Raw genomic sequence first — 22449 nt, forward strand, 5'->3', positions numbered from 1 at the left:
CAACTGCTGCTACCATTTCTGTCTCCATAGATTAATTTTACTTGTTTTAAAACTGCATATAAAAAAACTGCATATAAATGATATAATGTATATACACTTTTGTGTCTGGCTTCTTTGATTTACCATGTTTCTGAAGCATATCCCTGTTGTTGCATATGAGAATTCCCTCATTTGTATTGATGAATACTCCACTGTATGAATTTATCAAGTTTATCTAGTCTTCTGCAAATGGCCAGCTTAGTTTCAATTTGAGGATGTTATGAATATCTTTTAATAAACATTTCTTTTGTCTTTTTTTGTGACAGGGTCTCACTATGCAGTTCAGGCTGACTGTAAGCTCACTTTCTAGCTCAGGCTGGTCTCAAACTTGAACTGATCCTCCTGCCTCAGCTCCTGAGTGCTGGTATTACAGGTGTGTACCACCACATCTGGCTAAAGCACTTTATTGATATTCATGTACCATAAAATTTACTCCCTGAACATGCATAAGTTGGTGATTTTTATACTGTATTTGGAATGTATGAACATCACTACAATCTGAGTTTAGAACCTTTTCATCAGCCCCACACCAGCCCCCAGCTCCCAGTACCTCTGAGCAGTCACTAGGTATCTCCTTTGCCCAGTCTAAGCAACCACAAATCTTTCAGTCTACAATTTTGCTTGCCCTAAGATCATAAAGTTTGCTTTTGGATTCTAAGAATTTTTCTGCTTTTAAATTTTAAATCTGCATTTCACCTTGTGTTAATTTTTATGCATGGAGTAAGACAGGAGGATTGGAAGTTCAAACCCAACAAGGCAAAGGGCTATTGCTCAGGGAAAAAAACTCTGAATTCAGTCCTCAATACTGAAAAACTAAACAAATCCAAATGAATCTTTGTATGTTGGTTTCATATCCTGTAACCTGCCAAACTCATTTATTTGTTTTTTGTTATTTGTTTTGGTGTGTAGGTTTGTTTTTGAGATAGGATCCTGCTATGTATTCCAGGCTAATTTAATTAAGTAGTCCAGGCCTTGAACTCAGCAATTCTCATGTCTCACCCTCCCAAGTGCTAAGATTAGAGGTGTGTACCACCATGGCCAGATTACTATTTATTAGCTCAAATAGTTCTTGTGTGTGTGTGTGTGTGTGTGTGTGTGTGTGTGTTACTTAGAATTTTCTACATGCAAGACCACGTTAAGACATGAGAAGAAAATTTTATTCCTTTGTTCTTGCTACTGTGAACTTCCAGTACGATATGAACAGACATGAAAGGGCACATTCTTTTTTTTTTTTTTTTGGTACTGAGAATTGAACTCAGGTCCTAGTGCTTGCCAGGCAGGCGCTTATGCCACTGAGCTATATCCCCAGCCCTGCACATTCTTGAACAACTCATTTCTTATTTCTCTTTGGTAAATACCTATGTGTACAATTCATGGAACATACAGTGGGTGTATGTTCAACTTTACAAAGAATTATCAGTTTTTCACAGTGACTTTTTGTGCCCAGCCATTTTTTAGGCTTCTCTTGTCATATTTTAATGAGTTGGGAAAACAGGAAGATGATCGAACTTTGACTCTCACTGCACTTTATTGGAAATCTCCCTGATGACAGACTCCACAAGTCTGCTGTGTACATGAAGCTCTTCAGGAACCAGATGATGGCAATTGCTTTTTTTACTACTCAAATATATTCCTTCACAAGTTCACCCTCTATTTTGCAAACTGAAATTCTGCAGTCTTCCCCCTCAAGAGGATCTCAGCCAGACCACAGCTGAAACATTGTTCACCTGATCTTTATTATGACCTTATTATGACGTCAGTGGAGTCAGGAGGAATCCCTGCAACCAAGGCAGTGTCAGCAAAGTGCCTTGTCTAGCTTCTTCCTGCCTGCTGACCTCCAATGTGGTCTGCTTATCTCATGTGTGACTGAAACACACACCCAGCTCCCCTGGAAGCCTTGTTTATTAGAGCTTCATTTGTCAGTAATACAAAGGTCTCCTTTTTTTCCCCTGAAATGGAAATATCTTTATTCCTCTGGTGTCTATGATAGTAATGTATTTGGGAGTCTGGGATTTAGGTCAGCGGCATAAGTGCCTGCTGGGCAAACACAAGGTCATGAGTTCGATCCCTGGTACCAAAACACACACACACACACACACACACACACACACACACACACACACAGGGAACCATATTTGTTTAAAGAAACAAAGAAGCAGTCGCACAGTGGCTCACACTTGTGGTTCCAGCTATTCAAAAAGCTGAAGTGGGAAGGACAGCTTGAGACCAGGGATTTGCGGCAATCCTGAGTAACTCAGCAAGACCCCTTGTCTTAAACAAAACACCTATGAAGCAGAAACACCTATCAAGTAGTTTGAGTTGGGCAAATTGGCACATACCTGTAATCCCAACACTCCAGAGGCTGAGTTAGGGGGATTACTGAGTTCAAAGCCAGCCTGGGCTATACTAAGATCTTGTTTCAGATAAGTAACTAAATAAATAAAATGGATGTTTGTGGTTTATCCTTCCAGGATTTTTAAATGCACTAATCATATCGTGGACATGTGTGCACAGCAGTATATAGCTGCTGTTTTGTATGTTGCCATCTTCTATAGTATGGATATAAATTGTTATATATTAAGAAGAATCAAGGCTAATGTGGCATGGTGGCTCACGCCTGTAATCCCAGCACTCGGGAAGCTCAGGTAGGAAGATCATTGCGAGTACGAGACCAGCCTGGGCTACAAAGTGAGCTCAAGGCCAGCCTGAACTGCATAGTGAGACCCTGTCTCAAAAAGACAAAAAAAAAAAAAAAAAAAAAAAAAAAGAATCAAGGCTAATGTAACAAATACACGTGTCACTTGTTTTTAGAAAAAGTCTGATCACAACCAGGTATGTTGTTACATTACTGTAATCCTAGCTAGGTGGGAGGCTGAGCATAAGAATCACAAGTTCCAGTCCAGCCTGGGCACTTTAGGGAACCCGTCTCAAAATTCAAAAAAGGTCTGGGGTGTCAGCTCAGTGGTAAGGTGATCACCTGATATGGGCAAGGCTCTGGGGCCAGTCCTCACTTAATATGAGGATGTGGAGCAAGGTTCACTTGTATATTTTCATTTATCTTTGAGTTGTGTGTATACATGTGTGTCAGGGATTCAACCTTGGGCTTTGCGCCTGCTAAGAAAGCTCCCTAACCCAGAGCTGTACCTTAGGCTAAGAGTGGATGCTTTTATAATCAAGGCTCAAACCTTCTTGTCCAAGAACACTGAGGCCTTTTCTAAGGCCTGGTCCTACAATTGTGTCTAACAGGAAGTCTTTGCCTATATTTCACATCTTATTTCATACACAGAGAATGTTTAAGAATTCATTTCTATTCAATTTCATAATGTAGGTCTGTTTCCACTGTATCTTCCAATTGTTTATAATGTAACAGTTTTACATAGTATTTCGCCCATGAACTTGCTTACTTTTCTGTTAATAATTTTTCAGATGATTCTCTTAGATTTTTCTGAATATTCAATACTATAATTGCAACTAAAAATATTTTACCTTTTCCTCTCCGATTTGTAAAATAAATCCTGTATTTTGAAATAGTTTTAAGTTTACAAAAGTGATGAAGGCAGAATTCCCAAATACCCCACACATCTAGTCTCCCATTATGAAGCATTGCAGGCTAGGGTGCCACTTTGAGACAGGGTCCCACTATGTAGCCCAAAATGGCCTTCAAATCATGGCAGTCCTCCTGCTCAGCCTTTCTGAGTGCTGGGATTAGAGGCCTGTGGTACCATGCCCAGTTAGGATGGTATATTTCTTGTATTCACTGACCCAATACATATGTATTACTTATTTTATTCAGTTTCTTAGATTTTGGCTACTATCCTTTTCCAGAACAGATTACACCAGCTACTTTTCCTTCAGTTCCTCTCAGCTGTGGCTGCTTCGCTGGCTACCCTTGTTTTTCGACAGCTTTAGTTTAAGGCACAATAGCTGGTGTCTTTTTAAGACCATCCTTGAGGTATTCTCAAGGTGGCAACAGCAAGCATTCTTCCCTTCTGGTTGCTAGCTGCAGTGCCTCTGGGGTGCCCACCCAGCATGTTGAGCTGAGATACAGCACCAACCCACCTTTTTGGGTTTTTTTAGATACAGTCTCACTATGCAGTTCAGGCCTCCATCTATCTGAGATCCTCCGTGTATTCCTGTCAGATGGTGGCAGTCCTGCTGCTCTCCACAGCACTTCCCCATCCCTGTGCAGATGCTTGGGGTGGCGGGGCTGCACTGGTGATCCCCAGGCTGTCTTCACAGCCTGCTGCTGGCTGGTCTGCTGCCTGCCAGGCAGCTGCCTCATGCACTCCTGGGATTCAGCAAACCTGCTTTTTCTGCTACTAAGGGCCAAACCGGAACTAGTCTTGACCCAGGTCCTTTGCGGCCCAGCTCGTCCTTCAGGAAATGTCCTCAGTGAGGCTCTTGCCTGACAGAAGCTACTTTGGGCAGAACCTTATGAATATTATGGCATCTGGAAAATATTTTTCCCATTTTAATTGAAAAGGGAAACTAGGTTTTAAAAATCATTGTTCTTTATGTTACAATTTCCTAGGAAAAAATGAAAAGTTTCTTTTGTAATTACGTTCATACTAAAAGCCTAAATGAAGTAATGTTTGACCCAGAACCCACCCACTATGTCTGGAACAATTCAGTCAACTTTGAACTTACAGTCACCGAGGTTTTTTTTGTTTTTTTTTTTTTTTTTAGTCTTTTTTGGTACCAGGTACCAAACTCACGACTACACACTTGCAAGGCAGGTGCTTATGCCACTGAGCTAAATTCCCAGCCCCAAGTCACCAAGTTTTATTAGAAAGACAGTAAGACAGTTGGAGATTTTGGAACTAGAACTAGTAAATTTTGTATAGTTAAACAGAAACTTGCCACAGTGTAAAGAAACTCAGTAAAACTAATTGAAACTCATAAGAAACTCAGTAAAAACTAACTGAGCTGCTTTGTGTCCAGCATTTTTCTCTATAGTTAGGTGGTAGTTACTGTTGGTAGCCTCAGCCCAATTCGTTATTAGAATGTTGCTTCCCCAGAACCTCAATTGCTTGGAGTGACATAATCAACCACTATCTATTTAAAAAGTGGCTAAAATGTTTCAGTATACAAAACTACTTGGTGGCTTTTTGATTCTTCATACTGAGCTGAATCTTCAGCTCATTTTGTAGTTTTTGAGACAGGGTCTCAAGCTGCTAATTGCCTTGAACTTACAATCTTTCTGCCTCAGTCTGCCAGAATTCTGGGATCACAGGGATGTGCCAACCATGCCTGGCAACTCAGTGGATTTCCACTTTTCTGAAAAGGAGATTTTGGAATCATCGTAACCTTCTTGTGAATAAACTATCATGAGTACAAAATGAGTGAGCTGAGAAAGGCTGGAATGGGGCAGCCACTGGCCAAGTACAGGCTGTGACACGAGCACGACATAGTGCAGAGTCCTTTGGGGATCCCGTGAGGGTATAAAAGAAGCAGAGCAGGCAGTAAGGAAAGTGGAGCTGCGGTGTCACTGTAGCAGAGGCCCCAGCCAGTCACAGTGGCCCCACAGTTGTCCCAAACCTAGGCGAGGGGGCCCTTCCCCGTCTCCCTTTGCTCTCCATCTCTGGGCAGGACTGCTCCCAGGAAGGAGTTTCTTCAGGAGACGCTGGCAGTTGTCAGTCTTGATGGGGAGCAGAGCAATTCCTGACTAGGTGAGGGGTGTGCAGCACAGCATCTGCCACCTCTCCTCTAGAGGTCATCAGAACCGCTGATGGTTGTTTTCTTTGGTTGCATCTTCCCTGCTTTGCCCCTGTTCCCCACTCCCACACATGTACGGTAAATGCAGAAAAATGTACTTGCTTCTTCCTGAACACACAGCTGCTCAGCACTACTCTACCTCTCCACACACTACTGCACCAGCCCAAAGTCCCCCCAGTGCTCCTTCTGTGAAAAGCCTGCTGCTGCTACTACTGTCTACTTCTAAAGCGAAGGCTGTTAGGAAAGCATGCAGTGCAGTCTTTCCCCCAGATTCTTATTGTGACTGTTATATATGTCTAGCCTGGACTGTGGTTAATCTGTGTTTTCCTTTACTAGACTGCACAACTCAAAAAGTGCAGAACTTACTCTTTTTTGGTACCAGGGATTGATCTCTATGACTGTGTGCTTGAAAGGCAGGCGCTTATGCCACTGAGCTAAATCGCCAGCCCAGAACTTACTCTTTTATCCTTTTATTCTATCATCTCAACAAAACAGGCATTCAAGAGGTCAAAATTAACTGTATCAAGTAGTTCCAAAATGCTGATAGTTTGTTCTGGGAAAAAAGTCTTCATAAGGAGCTGAATATCCCTCAATTCCCTATTAGAGCTATAATGAGCACCTATTGGTGGGGTTATTTTTAATTGTTCTTTTTTGTTGTTTTGTTTTCTGAAACAAGATCTCACTCTGTAGTTCAGGCTGGCCTTAAACTCACTACATTGTCTAAGCTGGTCTTGAACTCATCAGTCATCTTGCCTCAGCCTTCCAAGTGCTAGGATTATAAGACCTGTGCTACCATGCCTGACCTCTTTCTGTTGTTTTTAAAACCACATAAAAGTAATCATCGTGATGCATAATCAGCAGTATTTCGTGCACAATATCTTATAGCCATCACTTTTAGCAATCCTGTTCCAAAACATTTTCATCATTTACAAGCGAATGAATTTCTGTTGCTTTTATGCAAATCACACCTGCTCTGTGTTCTCCAGAGGCTGGCAGGGTGACAAGGAAGAGATGGCTCTAATGTCTGACAGCATCATCAAACCCACCTTTGTGCAGAAATCCTACTGGCTTGTTTTCTACAGCTGTGCCACCACAAGGGAAGAAACATCTTTTTGCATTCTGAGAAGGTGATATCTGTATGTTACCAGAGGTTCTTGATCCCTGCGCTGAGGGCACACTGCCCAACTCTGGAACAAGGGCAAGGCTGAGGAGCTGAGGCCATGACAAGGCCTCGGCCTGGGGTGGAGGAATGGGAGCCAGCCGCCCACGCCTCATCACACCTTAGAGCTGTCTGTGCCAGAGAGTGAGGGAACGGAAACCCCGTGGCCAGGCTCTGTCTCTTGGTGCCCTGTTACTAGTCACCATGATTAAATGAACAAAATGACAAACTCTCTCAGGAAAGGAAAGGCAGCCTCTAGCTGAGCAATTCTAGAGCCCATCTTCTCTTGGACCTGAGAACATAGACACTGTGCATTATTTATTTATTTATTTATTTCAATCACTCTGCTATATATTCCCTTTTACAGATGATGAGACCATGGATAAGAGCAAAGTTAACATACTCCGGCTTACAAAGAACACAGCTAGGATTTGGGAGATCACAGGATATCATGCAGAGGTTTTCTCAGGAAACACTGCCCATGGACTCTTAGCATGACAGTGAGTCCTTGTTCTACCCCATGTGAACCATTTTTTAAAATTTTTATTTTTTTTAAGCCAGTCAAATTTAGCAGTGGGGGGGGTTGTATACCAACTTTAGTGACACTAACCATGTGAACCATTTAGAGCAAATCCTTTGATTCCTCTCCTTGGGTAAATCCACCACATCTACAACATGTGACAAAGCAGCGGACAAATGAACAGCTTTGACTCTTCCACGTTATGAATTCAAACACAAACATGATCAGAAGAAAAGGCAGTTCTGTGGGACTATATACAAGGTCATTTTATTTTCTATGAAGGTAATAGTAACTTTCTCTTTTAAAACCGATTTTTAAGTGAGGTGTGGTGGCACATGCCTGTAATCCCAGCACTCAGGAGGCTGAGGCAGAAAGATCACTGAGAGTTCAAGGACAGCCTGGGCTACAAAATGAGCTCAAGGCCATCCTGAACTGCATACTAAAACCCTATCTCAGAAAACAAAACAAAACAAAACAAACCTGCTTTTTTCAAAGTAAATTTTCTGGAACTGCATTCCTTGTAATTAAAGAGCATGCAGTAATATGTAAGTTTAACAGACGCATTTTTACTCATTTGCTAGCAAGAAGAGTTTTGGCTTTGGAGGGACAAGGAAATATATATAATGTCATGATTGGAGCAGTCATTTTTAAGCCACATCAGCAATAACTTTTAGTTGATTATTCTTAATCTTACCTTAATTGATGGATTCTACTTCAAAATGATTAGGGAGGTATTTCACTTTGTTAGTATTAGTATGCCTTATCTTTAATTTTGAAGACTATATTTGTAAAGAAGAAAAGCCTTAGATAAATATATTCTAAGCCTACGTATTCTTTTGTGGTGCTGGAGACAAAACCATGGACCTCAAGTGCTCTGTTACTTAGCGATACTCTTAGGCCCCTTATTTATTTTTAAGGTTGAATATTCACCTTGATAACTAAAACATGTCCACATGAAAATGGAATTATGTTTGAGTTTCAACAATGTGTTTGGATCTTAAATGCCTTAAAATTTACACTTGGAAATCAGTCCACAGTAATATTACTGTATCCTTACACTTGTAACCAGCAGATATAGTTCAATTAATAAATGATCCTTCACAATAAAAGGATCAAGATACAGATTCATGATTTCATGAATGGTTTTTATATGTATCTGGTTTCACAGAATATGCCATGCTTCAGATATACTATTAGAAAAACTCTAGGACAGCATGCCAAAGTTCTCTACATTGTTTCACAAAAGCTAGAAATTTCAGGGTCCATTTCCTCCTGGAGAGCCCTTTTGGCTAGGGTTAGAGGGAGGAGTCTCTCTTTCAGTGTTTTCCTTCTCTTCATCGAAACCACTTAGCATTCTCTTCAGAGTTTTGTTTCCCTGAAGGCAGGCCTGGGGTGAGATGAATCCTTATGGGACTGAACTCAGAAGAGGAAAAGATTACTGCGGGTTGAGAAGCCCACACTGGGTGTTAATGCCAGCCTTGCTCAGGATATTACTAGAACACAATTTTAAGGAAGCTCTAAATATAGGAAGCTCATTAACTTCGTGCTTTGCATTTTCATGTTTTACAAACCATCATGGAGATCATGATCCATGGTAGACTGCGTGTAAGAGGAGCTGGACGTGTCAGCAGAGTAAATCCGGAGGAGTGCACAGTATTGGCAGGGTGCAAATGGGCCCCTGCAGGTTTTGAAGAGCTGCACAATATACTTGCGAAATTTCTCCCCCAGAAAAAAGTAGATGATCGGATTAAGGCAGCAATGAATGAAAGCCAGGGTTTCTGTGGCCTGGAGAGCAAAGTCTAGGTATTTTTCCAAGGAGCAGTCCTGAAGGACTTCCAGCTCCACCAGAGTGTACAGGAAGAGCACAATGTTGTAAGGTGTCCAGAAGCCCAGGAAAAGGACCACCACAGCAAAGATCATCTTCACTGCTTTGTTTTTCTTCTTGCTTTTACAGTGCTGCAAAGTCCTGATGATCATGGAGTAGCAGAACAGCATGATCCCCAAGGGGATCACCAGTCCTAGAATGTTGATCTCCAGAGAGCTCAGAACTTTCCATGTGGTGGAGTTTGCAGAGTACCTGGTTTTGCAGGAGGTGTGGTTGCGCTCAGTGTAACAAGTGCTGAACAGTAGGCCAGGAAGAGAGGCAAACACTGCCACTGCCCATGTAGCCAAGCTGGTGATGACCCCATACGTAAAGGTCCTCACCCTCATCGAAAACACCCCATGCACAATGGCCAGGTACCTGTCGATGCTCATGAGCACAATGAAGAAGATGCCGCTGTAAAAGCCCACCAGGTATATCCATGAAATCATCTTGCACACACCTAGCCCGAAGACCCACTGGTCTGCAGCATAGTAGCCCCAGAACGGGAGAGAGAGCACAAAGAGCAGATCCGAGATAGCCAGGTTGAGCAGGTACACGTCGGTCATGGATCTGAGCCGCTTGTACTTGAAGAGGACCAGAACCACCACAGAATTCCCAAGCAGACCAAATAGAAAAACCAAGGAGTAAAGAGGGGGGAGGAAGAGCTCTCCAAAAGCCTTGACGCCTGTTTTGGTGCAAGGCCCAGGCACACTGCTTTCATAGTTGTAGTAATTGCTATAGATGCTTCCGTCCATAGTGGTGTCTGCTGTGTCAGTGGGGTTCATTTTTAAATCTACAGGCTCCATGAGGCTGGTTTAGGTGTGAGCAGAAGAGGCTAATGAGGAAAGCAAGCAAAACTCCGTTAGGAACAAGTATCAAAACATACGAGATGCAGACGGCAGCTGCAGGCTGTTTAGCCTTAGGTCATTTATTTATTATGTATGCTATATATTATTTATAATATCTGAAGTCTATATAATAATATATATAATACACATAAAAATATAATGTGTAGGGCTAGGAGTTCAGCTCATAAGCACCTGCCTGGCAAGCGTGAGGTCGTGAGTTCAGTCCCTGATACCATCTGTAATATACGTTGGCTAGGCAGCCACAGGAAAGAACCCTGCAGCCAGCTGGCCTGGGCTTGCATCTCAACTCTGCCACTCACTTATCCTCTTACCCTTCTGCTGGAATTTCAGTTCTCAATTATTTGTAGGTGAGGATAGCAAAAATACACCTTTTTCGGGGGGAGCATTTTGGAATGTTGGGGTTTTTTGGACTTCATTTTCTAAGACAAGTTTTGTCTATGTAACTCAGGTTAACCTTAAACTCACTATGTAACCAGGGTTGGCCTCAAACTCACAGTGATCCTCCTGCCTCACCTTACCAAGTGCTGGGATTACATGCATACATAGCTAAGAATGTGTTTCTAAAACATTATATAGTCTAGAGTTATAAACGCAGTTTCAGGGATGACATCAGTGCATGTTCCCAATAGCAATGCATATCCTGTCCTTTCTCATGCTGAATATATACTTGGGGTTGGGGATATATCTTAGAGGTAGAACATGAGCTTAGCACACACATGACTCTGGGTTCAGTCCCTAGCACTGGGCCACAGATACAGCTCAGTAGTATGGTGCCTGCCCTGGTGAATGCAAGGTCATAAGTTGGATTCCAGTATTTGGAAAAATTTTTTTTAAAAGACAGAGATTTAGCTCAGCAACATAAGCGCCTGCCTGGTAAGCATGAGGTCATGAGTTTGATTCGTGGTACCAAAACTAAATAAAATAAAATAAAGCAAAATAAGTCCCAGGACATACATATGCACTTAACAGTGCTCTCTTCCATAGCACATATACTAAAATTAGAATGATACGGAGAAGATTAGCATGATCCCTTCACAAGGATGACATGCAAATTTGTGAAGTGGTCCATATTTTTTCTAGGGATTTAGCTCAGCAGTAGAAGTGCCTGCCTGGCAAACACAAAACAAAAACAAAACTCCTATACTGGAAAAAAAAAATTCCACCTCAGGTTTTAGGTAATCTTATTCTACTATAAATAAACCAGGTTAGTCACCTGCCTTTACATAAAAACTAGTTCCTTTTGCATGATTTATATAGATTTCAAAGCACATTCACCAATTGTACATTAAAATATCATCCCCTACAGAATTCTTATAGCTTAAGTAAGCATAACCAAATCAGAGCACATAAAAATTTGTCTAGATTCCTGGAGAAAGCAGTACTTCAAAATTGACAAAGTAGGATACCATGATCATCGCTGAGCTCAAGAAGACTTTTAAAACTCTGTTAAATGAAATGCAACCTGATCAACTTAAAGAGACCACTTCACTTTTTCTCTTTTGAAAGGGGCATTGGTGCCAGGCATGGTGGTACACACTTGCAATCCCAGCACTCAGGGGCTGAAGCAGGAGGACTGCAGATTTCGAGGCCAGCCTAAGTTACATAGTGAGTTCAAGGTCAGCCAGAACCACAGTGAGACCCTGTCTCAAAAAAGTGGGGAGGGGAGCAATTAGCTATGTAGCTCAGTGTAGAGGTCCTGGGTTTACCATCTCACTCCTGACCCTGAGAGCTCAGTGACATCCAAAGACTAAAACACTTTTATGTAGAACTTGCTACTTGGGGGCTGGGGATTTAGCTCAGCAGCATAAAGCACCTGCCTTGCAAGCAGACAGTCGTGAGTTCGATCCCTGGTACCGATAAAAAAAAAAAAGAACTTGCTGCTTGAACCAAGTTGAACCCCAAGTCATAGTTATGAGCTAGTAAATAGGGTCTAGGAATAATGGTGGGGAAACACTGGTTTATACCGTTTGCATGTAATAATCTGCTCTTAGGAGCTGGTGTAAGCCAGCGCTGTCACCTTCCTGCTGTGTCTCCATTCACTCCAGAGCACATCTAGGGAGGGACCACACTCGCAGGCTCCTGGGAACGTGTGGCCAGTCCTGAGCCACATTATCCTGGTATGGCCACTGGGTTATAAAGCCTTTCAAGGAGGTTACAGTCCTCAGGTGTCTTGAGAGAACTTCCTGGTTTTTTCTTCAAAACATATTTAAACCAGACAGACAAACAAAAAAACAGTCCAATGCAGCCAACCCTGTAATAGTACAAACCAGAAAATTCTTTGGTTATAAAACTTTTTTTTAAAAATCCTGATTTTTAAAAAAAAAAAAATCCTGATAAATCTTGAAAAGACACGGCCAAAAAAGAAAATCTCCATCTCCCCAATCATATTTTTCTGCTTGTTTGTTTTTTTTGTTGTTGTTGTTTTTTGAGAGAGGTCTATGTAGTTCAGGCTGGCATGAACTATGTGGGCCAAGTTGGCTTCAAACTCTCAGCAACTCTCCTGCCTCAGCCTCTTGAGTACTGGGATTAAGGGGTACATCACCATGCCCAGCATTCATTTTCTATCTAAACTGGGGGCTAAGCCAGGAACACTGGGGTATGTCTATAATCCCAGCTATTTGGGAGGCTGAGGCAGAAGGATCACAAATTCTGGATCAGCCCAAGCAACTTAGTGAAATCTCTGTAAAACAGAATGAGAAGCACTGGGGCTGTAGTTCACTGGTAGAGAACTTGCCTATCTGTATGTGTTAACCCCAGGATTCAATACATACTATGGAGAACACATACACACGAGGCAGATAAAGACATTAAAACCTGAAAGTTACACACATGCTCACCCTTGTACTAGAGCCATTCAGGGGGCAAGAGCCATCAGACTCCAGGCCTCCTCTGATGGCATGGTGACATTCCTTGTTAAAACCTTTCACCTGTGCCAGTCATCACCAGCACCTCCCCCATCCTTCCCACACAGCCTAAATGCCCAGGTTGTGCTTCCTAAGAGAGAGATTCTGGCTTATTCTTGAGAATGGATGCTAAAGACCTGGTACATGGCAGGTCTCCAATGAAGCTTATTAAATGAGAAAGAGGTGTATTCTTTCTTCATCATTTTATCAGTTAATTTTTTTTTTTTTTTTTTGGTACCGGGGATCAAACTCATGACCTCGTGTTTGCCAATCAGGCACTTACACCACTGAGCTAAACCCCCGGCTATCAGTGAAAATTAAAGGCAAAAATAAGAGGGAAGTCGCAAGGAAGACCCTTGCCAAATGTGTGCAGTTGTGTGTGTGTGTGTGTGTGTGTGTGTGTGTGTGTGTGTGTAGTTTCTTGGCTCAAGAGTTGTGAGAGAAGCAACAGACAAAAACATTTGAGCTTTGATGAAGTTACCTGTTTCTCCAGGATGTGTGGACTCATGACAGCTGTGCATGCAGGAAGGAGAAGAACCAGCCCTACATGTCCAGGTGCCCATCGGATGAGGGCTCCACAGCGCGGGTCAGGCAGGGCGTGGGAGCTCCAAGCAAGCTGCCACCTGCGCGCAGCAATGTGACCAAGATGCCCAGGCATCCCGGCCTCTGTACCCCACAGTCACCTTCGGCCCACACTGCTCTCCCCATGCACGGCCCTATCCCCACTCACCTGGCTTTACTAAGGTAGTGCTAGGAGGATCTGAGAGGCAGTGTGACACTCACTCGAGAAGTACAGGTGCCTTTGAAGGAGCACGGCTTCCTGTGAGCACAGTGAGGTCCCTCACATGGCTCTGCTGAGCTCAAGTGGGGTTTTTGATAAAAAGTAGGAAGCAAAAAAAACAGTGACTCATTTCTCAAAACAGAACATTTGATTTTTTCTTGTGGAGGCAGAAGAAAAGAAGAACATAAGGAAGAAAATGTTTTTTTTAAACCCTTTTTTATTTCCTAAAAATGTATTTACTGGGATCTGGGGGTGTAGCTCAGCGGCACTATACTTGATGAGCATGTGAGAGGCCCAGGGTTCGAGCTCCAGCACAGCACACACACAGATTACTTGTTGGCTTTTTAATGAAGAAAAGAATTTCTTTTCAAGTAAAAATGTCCCTTGTGTTTGGGATCAGGTTGGCAAGGGCTCTGAAGAGGTCTGATGTTCTCTGAATGAATGAGATCTGATTAAATGACCTAATGTTTGTAAAGCACTTAGCACAGTGCCTGATACATGTAGCTGTCCATCAGTGGCAACAGCAGTGAGAATTAGTAGGATGAATAAGATAATAAATAGGGGAAATCTGCTTCTTCAGAGTTAAGCCCTTGGCCATCACTGGGATTCCAAGAAATACAGGATGAGACACACTCAGCATCCTACTCAGTGTTTAATCCAAAAGCAAGGGTCAGCTATATATGGTGGTGCACACCTGTAATTCCAGAAGTTTGGCAGACGGAGGCAGGAAAATTGAAAGTTCAAGCCTAGCTTGGGCAACTCAGGAAGACCCTGTCTCACAATTAAAAAAAAAAAAAAAAAAAGTTTTAAACAGTTGAGGCTATAGCTCGGTTCAAAAGCCCTGAGGATATAACTCAGTGCAAAAGCACTAAGTTCAACACCCATTACTGGGAAGATCTCAAAACTAAATTAAAAAGCAAAAACCCATATCCCCCAAAAAGGTTCAGTTTATATAGCAACATACATTTCACACATGAAAAAATAAGAACCCAGATTTTTATGCCCAAAGTATCACTAGTGGAGATTCAGCTGGGGCCAATCCCCAGACTCCTGACATGGTCATAGATGTAAGGTGCCACGGGACTTCACTTCGCAATATGAGCAGAGAGGACTGAACTCTACAGCCTCACCCCATCCCCCACCTCAGAAGACTCAGTGCAAACTCTGCCCAGAACGTTGGTAAGGAGCACAGCACTGACCTAGAGTCTTAACACAGGACTGCAGCGACCCCTGGTGTACATGTAAAGCCTTATTTCAATACCAAAGAGAGACATGAAGGTCAATTCTCCAGGCTAAAGGCACTAAAGTGGCCCACAGGGACCAGCATTTCCAAAAACGGGACAGATACCTGCTGCCTTGCAGCCTTCAAGAGGGGCCCACAGGACTCCACTGCCACACCGCAGTGGTTACGCATCCACGCTCAACCTGGGAAATATGCACGGTCACAAAGGGTTGTCTGTACACAGGGACAAGGTAAGGAAACAGTGTAGCTGCACTGCATGGTAAGTTCCAAGTGCCAGTGATACCTTGAATAGATTTGGAGGGCTCAGAGAACAGGAGTACACCTAATTACATGCTATCTGGCCTTGTTTTTAGAGCTGCTGGCCCTAAGTATGAGACCTCATAAGTAAGAGATTGGGGCGTAGATTAGCAGCCTCAAGCCGGGGCCTCAAAACTGGTCAACACAACATTTAAAGCAATGACTATGTTATGGGGGAGGTCTGAATACATATACAAAAGCTTGGTAAGGAAATAAACCTTGCAAACAATTAAATCACATATCAGTTTTTTTTGAAAGAGAACACTAAAAATCCCAACACATTTGGAAATAAGACAAATTTTCATATAACCTGGATATCAAAGTTACAGTATATTTTCAAAAACAGAAAATATTGGATAATAAAATATTACATTTCAAAGTTATAGTGACTATAGCTTTGTGGTATAGTAACAGCAACTCAATTGGCCCTCAGAGAGTAACTGACACCTTAAATGTTTGAATTATAAAGGAAGACGGGCTAGATGTTAATAAGACACAAATTGCTGGAAAAGGAGGCAGAGAAAACAAACATCAGAATAAACCCAAAAAGCATATATGAAAGAAACTAAAAGCAGGAATTAAACATTGAAACCACTTGGCATGGTGGTGCATACCTCTAATGCCAGCATTTGGGAGGCTGAGCAAGAGGATCACTATGAGCTCAAGTCCAGTCTTGGCTACATAACAGCATTTGAGACCAGCCAATGCTACCTAATGGGATCATCCCAAAAAAAGAAAAGAAAAGAATGCAAGCAAATAGGCCAAATAAAATATTTGAAAATACAGAATTGACAAATGTCATGGTTTATGTCTGTGGCCCTAAGGACTCAGGAGTTTGAATTGTGCATCTGTCATTCATTCATTGTCTAGTGCTTGGATTGATGGTGTCAGTGCTCCACCCACAAAAGGGTGGAGCCAGGATGTGATGTAATGGCAAGAAGAAGGTGTGTCTTGCTCTTTGCTGGTTCCTGCTCCCTGTTTGCAGCCGCCATGAACTGCGCCTGCCTCGGAGCCAACTGAGTGTGGACTGAAACCTCCAAAAACTGTAAAAAACAAACCTTTCCTTTCCCAACTTGGGCTTCAGGTATTTTGTCTCAGCAACGAGTAAAAAGTAACTAAGACAGAATTTGGCACCGAGAGTGGGGTCGTTTGCTGTAACTATAGCTGACCATGTTTTTGAAGAGGCTTTGGAAATGGCTTGTGGGCAGAGTTTGGAAAGGTTCGGACATGTTGTCTGGATGCATAGAGCTGGAGCAGCTTAGGCTGTTCTGTAAAGGAGATTCTGGTCAGAGCTCCAGAGATCAGAAGGCTGATAGAAAGCCTGATGGTAAAGACCAGGCTTGGGAGGTTTCTGCTGGGAAGAAGGACTGCATTGGTTGTTGGACTCCACATGGTGTGTGTAATGCAGAAAGTTTGTCTGCATTTTGCTCCTGCCTAGAGACTTTGCCTGAGACTGAGACAAAGGGCAATGGACTGATTAATCTTGAAAAAGAAATTAAAAAGCAATTGAACATTGGCCATGGCATGGCTATTGTTGGGGGCTTTCAGCCAGCTTTATGTTTCAAATCAAGAGCAAAGAGCCCAGAGGATAATTTACAATGCTGTGAGTTTGGCCAGAAGGAAAATTCCAGGAAGGCTGTGGATTGTAAAGACAGAGTTGAGATTTTGATTGTTGGTGGGAAATAGAGAGGTCAGCTGGCAGCAGACCTTGGCGGCATCCACAACGTGCTGATTTTAGGTACAAGGAAAATGCACAAATTCTGAGGGTCAGACAGCTTCCACCTCGATTGCAAAGGGCCTGGCAGGCCAAGCAGTGTGTCCCTGAGAGGACAATTTGTGAAGATGTAAAGATGAAGCCAAAGATGCAGTGGAGACCCCAGAATTTTGGAAAAGCCAGGAACATGGATGATCCAAGGAAAGCTGTAAAAAGCAAGCAGAGAGGATTTAAGAGAAAAGCTGTGGGAGTTGAAATCACTGGAAGTGCCCTGGGGGTGGAATCACCCAAGCCTTTTGGAGCTTGCAACCAGACTGCTTTAGATGCTGAGCATGGAACTCTGGGACTTAATGTTTGCCCTGCTGGATGCTGGACTTGCTTTGTTTCCAATGTTTTATATGCCCCTGCTTGTAACTTTTGGAATGGTAATGTTTATGTTGTGCCTTGCATTTCAGAAATGTTTAACCTTGTTTAACCTTGTTTCATTTGTACAGGGGGTTACAGTCAAGAGTTTGCCATAGATCTTGGAGGAGACTTGGGATTTGGGCTTTTCAGCAATGCTGAAGCTGTTAGGACTTTGACAACTCTTGGAGGTGGGCTAAATATCTTTGGTATAAAGGATGTACATGAGTCTTGGGGGCCAGGGGTGGAATGTCATGGTTTATGTCTGTGGCCCTAAGGACTCAGGAGTTTGCATTGTGCATCTGTCATTCATTCATTGTCTAGTGCTTGGATTGATGGTGTCAGTGCTCCACCCACAAAAGGGTGGAGCCAGGATGTGATGTAATGGCAAGAAGAAGGTGTGTCTTGCTCTTTGCTGGTTCCTGCTTACTGTTTGAAGCTGCCATGAACAGCGGCCCAGCCATGCCCGCCTGCCTTGGAGCCAACTGAGTGTGGACTGAAACCTCCAAAAACTGTAAAAAATAAACCATTCCTTTCCCAACTTGGGCTTCAGGTATTTTGTCTCAGCAACGAGTAAAAAGTAACTAAGACAACAAACTTGTAAGAAATAAAGAAAAAAGGAAAATATCATTAAAATGTAAAGGGGAGGTAAAAATGAAGACTAGAAATTTAAAGCAATTTTAAAAATATATAAACAACTTTCACATCTTACCAAAATTGGTTCCAGAAGAAATATAAAACCTGACTTATAATCATTTTTGTAAAAAAATTCTATCAGTTCTATAAATGCTTTGCACAAAACACTCAGAAAAGATGGCTTTACAGACAAATCCTGTAACATATCCAAGATACATATATGCTAATCTCATGTATCGTGTTTTCCCCAGAAATAAAAAGTTAATGTACAAACTCATTGGATAAAAATGTCAAAAAAAACTACTCTACCCAAATTCACTATATTTGAAAAAATATATACAATGACCAGTTCTTTTCAGAATTCAAAGCTGGCCTAATATTAGTAAATATATTCATTAAAATCACATTAACAAAATAAAAGAGAAACTTTATTGCCACAGAAAGAACAGGTATAACACCTATAATCACAGCACAGTGTAAAGCTGAAAAAGAAGAATCTTGAGTTCAAGCCCAGCCAGGGCAACTTAGCAACTTAGTGAGACCATTGAGACCACATGTCTCCAAATAAATTTAAAAAGGCCGGAAGAGACAAGTATCCTGGCTCAACCCCAATACTACCAAAAAAAAAAAAAAAAAGATAAAATCAAATTAAAAAAAACTTTATTAAGGAATTGATTGGGGAATGAACCCAGAGGAATTGTACATCTTTCATCTCCTCCTTCCTACTTCCTTTCTCTTTGTCTCACCTGCTCTTTCCTCCCCTTCCTCCCCACTCTCTATTTTGAAACAGGATATCACTAAGCAACTTAGTTGCCCAGCCTAGACTCAAACTCAAACAGGCACACTGCCAACATTCCCAGCTTCAATTTACGTTTTATTTTATAAAGAAGGTTTTAAAAAAAAAGAAAAGAAAAGAAACAAGTTATTTGGGGGAAAAAAAAACTCTCCAGCAACCATATTACTTAATTATAAATAGTAAAAGTAATTCTTATTTATTTTTGGAGACAGGATCTCACATCTCACTATGTAGTGCATGCTGGGTTTTTTTAAATTTTTTTTTTCTTTTTTATCAGTACCAGGGATTGAACTCATGACTGTCTGCTTGCAAGGCAGGCACTTATGCCACTGAGCTAAACCCCAGCCCCCTATGCATGCTGGTTTTGAACTCACTTATGTAGCCCAGGCCAACCTTGAACTCATGGTGATCCTCTTGCTTCAGCCTCGAGTGCTGGAATTACAAGGCATGACCCACCATGGCCGGCTAAAAGCAATTCATTTTACATTAGGACACTCAATTATAATGTCTACCAATAACAGTTCTATTACAGCTAATGGATAAAAATTAAAGAAATAGTAAATTAAACTTATTAAGGAGGTAACAGAATTATAATCAGAAAACTATAAAATGCTGAATGAAATTAAAGGTGATATAAACAGAAAAATATCCCATGCTATGTCAGTAAGACTGAAAGTAACACAGATTTAAAGCCATCTTTATCACAATCTCAAGAGCACTCTTTACAAAAATATATCCTGAAATTCATAAAATCAAGGGATAATGCATAACTAAATGATGTGGAAAAAGAACTACGTCTTACATGCCCTGAATTCAAAAATCATAAAAAGCCACATTGATTAAAATATTGTGAAAGGGGCATAAAGACAAACATAGATCAGTGAAACCCAGTGTACTCAGAAATGAACTCTCCACGCATGATCAAAATAACTTCTGTGTCTGCATTTTCTTTACTCTATCTCCATTCCCACTGTATACTAATGATGTCAGCTGGAGAAAATGATCAAATATTTTTTTTCTGTTTTTTTTTCCTTCTGAGAGAACTTCAAGATCAAATATTTTTGCTGAGAGGTAAGACAATGAACAGAGAAAGAAGCTGTTCAGTGAATGTGTGGTGAACTAACGGTCAACTCGAAACACTCAGCTGAACTCAATCAGCGTGGTGCTGGATGTGGAAAGCCCACCTGAGGATTGCTGTCAACAGCATAAAAGGAGAACTGGAAGGAAAGATGGTAAGCTGTTTGTCATGCTAGCTTTTCTGATATGAAAACTCAGCTCCCTTCATCATCTGAGGAGCCTGGGTCCACACTGTCACAAATGTGTTCTTTTCAGGGGAGCTCTGGTCCTTACCTTGAGTGTTGCTTCTTAGCTCAGTGCAGAGCTCTCAGCCTGCTGACACAGATGACCTCTTTCTGTCTTCCACTACTGACCTTTGGGCCTTCCCAGAGCAGATCCACGACAGAGATTTGTGTGAGACTTGACTGTGGGCTCCATGCTCTCAGCTGGATCCTGTAGGTCTCCAAGGTAAGGACAGATGTGAGTACTATAAAATAATCCTATAGGGGCTGGGGATTTAGCTCAGCGGCATAAGCGCCTGCCTTGCAAAAGGAAAAAGACAAAAAAAAAAAAAATCCTATAAATTGGTGTCCCACATTAAATCTGTTCCCCTGTAAACCCTGACTACCACAAAATGGCACCAGGAAAAATTGGATACCCAGCAGCAAAAGAACAAAAGTTAAGCCTTACCTTACACCACATGTGAGAATTTTTACAAAAGGGACAAAGACCTGAAAGACTCAAAACTGTAAAACTCTTAGGAAGCAAATATAAGGGGAAAGTTTCAGGGCAATGAAGTTGGCAACGACTTCTCATACCACTAGTACAAGTAACAAAAGTTAAAAGGTAGATTAATTGAATTGTATCAAAATATAAGCTCCTGTGCATGAAAAGGACACCAGCAGAGTGAAAATGTAATCTATGAAATGGGAGAAAATAACTGCAAATCATTGATCTGGGGCTGATATGCAAAATATAGAAGTCTTACAACTCAACAAAAACAATCAATTTTATCAGTATTGTGCACAATGGAATAGAAACCAAATGAAGTATATGGAATGAACTCAAATAACTGTTCTAGAGACAGACTATCACTTTTAATGTTATGGAAGAAAAGTCCCAAATGATATCCCGCTTCGCATACTGGAACCCTATGTGAAGCTCACTCTTCTTTGAGAGGCCTACAAATCTGAAGTAGATCAATGAATTTAAATTCTTTTGAACAGCTGCCCCTTTCATACATGCAAATCTCAAAATGTTCCATGACCCAATTACAATTCTTTAGACTGTAACATCTATACCACCAGCTACCCACCTACCAAATCTTGCCTCTGGAAAAACCAATTCCCTGTTTCTACCTTGTAGTCAGCCCTGGCTGAGATTCTTCCTCTTCCTAAACCCACGATTATATCCTTTTCCTGTTAAAAACTAGGAAACACAAAATATTTAAACACAGGCTTGTGTATTTAAAGGTTATTCTTCGTTATTTCTCATTGCTGGGACAAAATACCTAATGCTCAAAAGTGAAAGGTAAGGTTTATTTAGCTCAGGTTTAGAGGTTCCGCAGTCAGCAGGCTCTGAGGCCGGAGAGCAGCAGTCCGTGGCAGGACAAGCAGGAAGCCTCGAGCCTTCCTTCTTGTTTCCCTTTAAATTCCACCACGATTATAAGCCTATTAGTTGGCACCACCCAAACCCAGTCCAGGTCTTCCCTCTTCAGTAAACCCATCATCTTTACCCAGAACTGTGCTAAATCAATCAATGGACTAATCCAGGATTGCATACCCATGATCCAGTCACCTCCTGGAAGCCCCATGAGTGCTTAGGGCTTTGGGGCACACAAGACACAAGCCATAATGGATATAAATGACTGTAACATGTAACAATGCCATCTTATACATGAAGGGACAAGGGAGGAAAGAGTTTACTACAGGGACTTTTACTACAAATACTTGCCTTGCCCTCAAGGTGACCTGAGAAGTCCCATGAGGAAGGCAGTTGGCAAGAAACTCCGCTCCTGAAGACAAAGGAACAAGACGAGGTGTAACACATCCTACTGCCATATTTTGGAGAAGGGAAATCTAAAGTGAAAAGAGAAAAAATGATGTAGTGAACACAATAATGGGGTCTGACACTGCAGAACACAGAGATTTCAGAGAGAAATAAGTCTGTTTAGAAGCAGCAGGGATGCTGCGGATTTAGCTCAGTGGCATAAGTGCCTGCCTTGCAAGCACGCAGTCATGAGTTCGATCCCGAGTGCCAAAAAGCAACAACAAAAAACCTCTGGCTTAGAAGCAGCAGGGAAAACTGGGCCAGCCCTCAGGGCTCCTCCCATCTCAGTGTCCCGGAAGTCTGACACCACCACCCCAGCCCTTCCCTCTCCTCAATCAGCCTGTGCCGCTTCTGACGCTCCACATCAACATTCAATCCTAGGACTGTTGACAAATTCATAGAATAA

The 22449-nt window shown here is 41.9% G+C and overlaps 1 protein-coding gene and 1 non-coding gene across 6 annotated transcripts; one reads left to right on the forward strand and one right to left on the reverse strand.

Moving 5' to 3' along the window:
* Window positions 1–7225: 7225 nt before the first annotated feature.
* Ccr4 (C-C motif chemokine receptor 4) lies at window positions 7226–20921 on the reverse strand. Of its 5 annotated transcripts, none has more exons than XM_063259682.1 (2): window positions 20289–20921; window positions 7226–10132 (listed from the first exon to the last, which is right to left on the reverse strand). In XM_063259682.1, the coding sequence occupies exon 2, from the start codon at window positions 10101–10103 to the stop codon at window positions 8997–8999; it is 1107 nt and encodes a 368-aa protein (XP_063115752.1). In that variant the 5' UTR covers window positions 10104–10132; window positions 20289–20921; the 3' UTR covers window positions 7226–8996.
* Window positions 11135–11241, forward strand: LOC111757906 (U6 spliceosomal RNA). The gene has a single exon (XR_002792157.1). It is a non-coding gene; the product is annotated as a U6 spliceosomal RNA (small nuclear RNA).
* Window positions 20922–22449: the final 1528 nt, after the last annotated feature.

Source organism: Cavia porcellus, unplaced genomic scaffold (assembly GCF_034190915.1).
Source record: "Cavia porcellus strain 051 isolate PalLab524CR breed Dunkin Hartley unplaced genomic scaffold, mCavPor4.1 scaffold_13, whole genome shotgun sequence".
Taxonomy (NCBI): domain Eukaryota; kingdom Metazoa; phylum Chordata; class Mammalia; order Rodentia; family Caviidae; genus Cavia; species Cavia porcellus.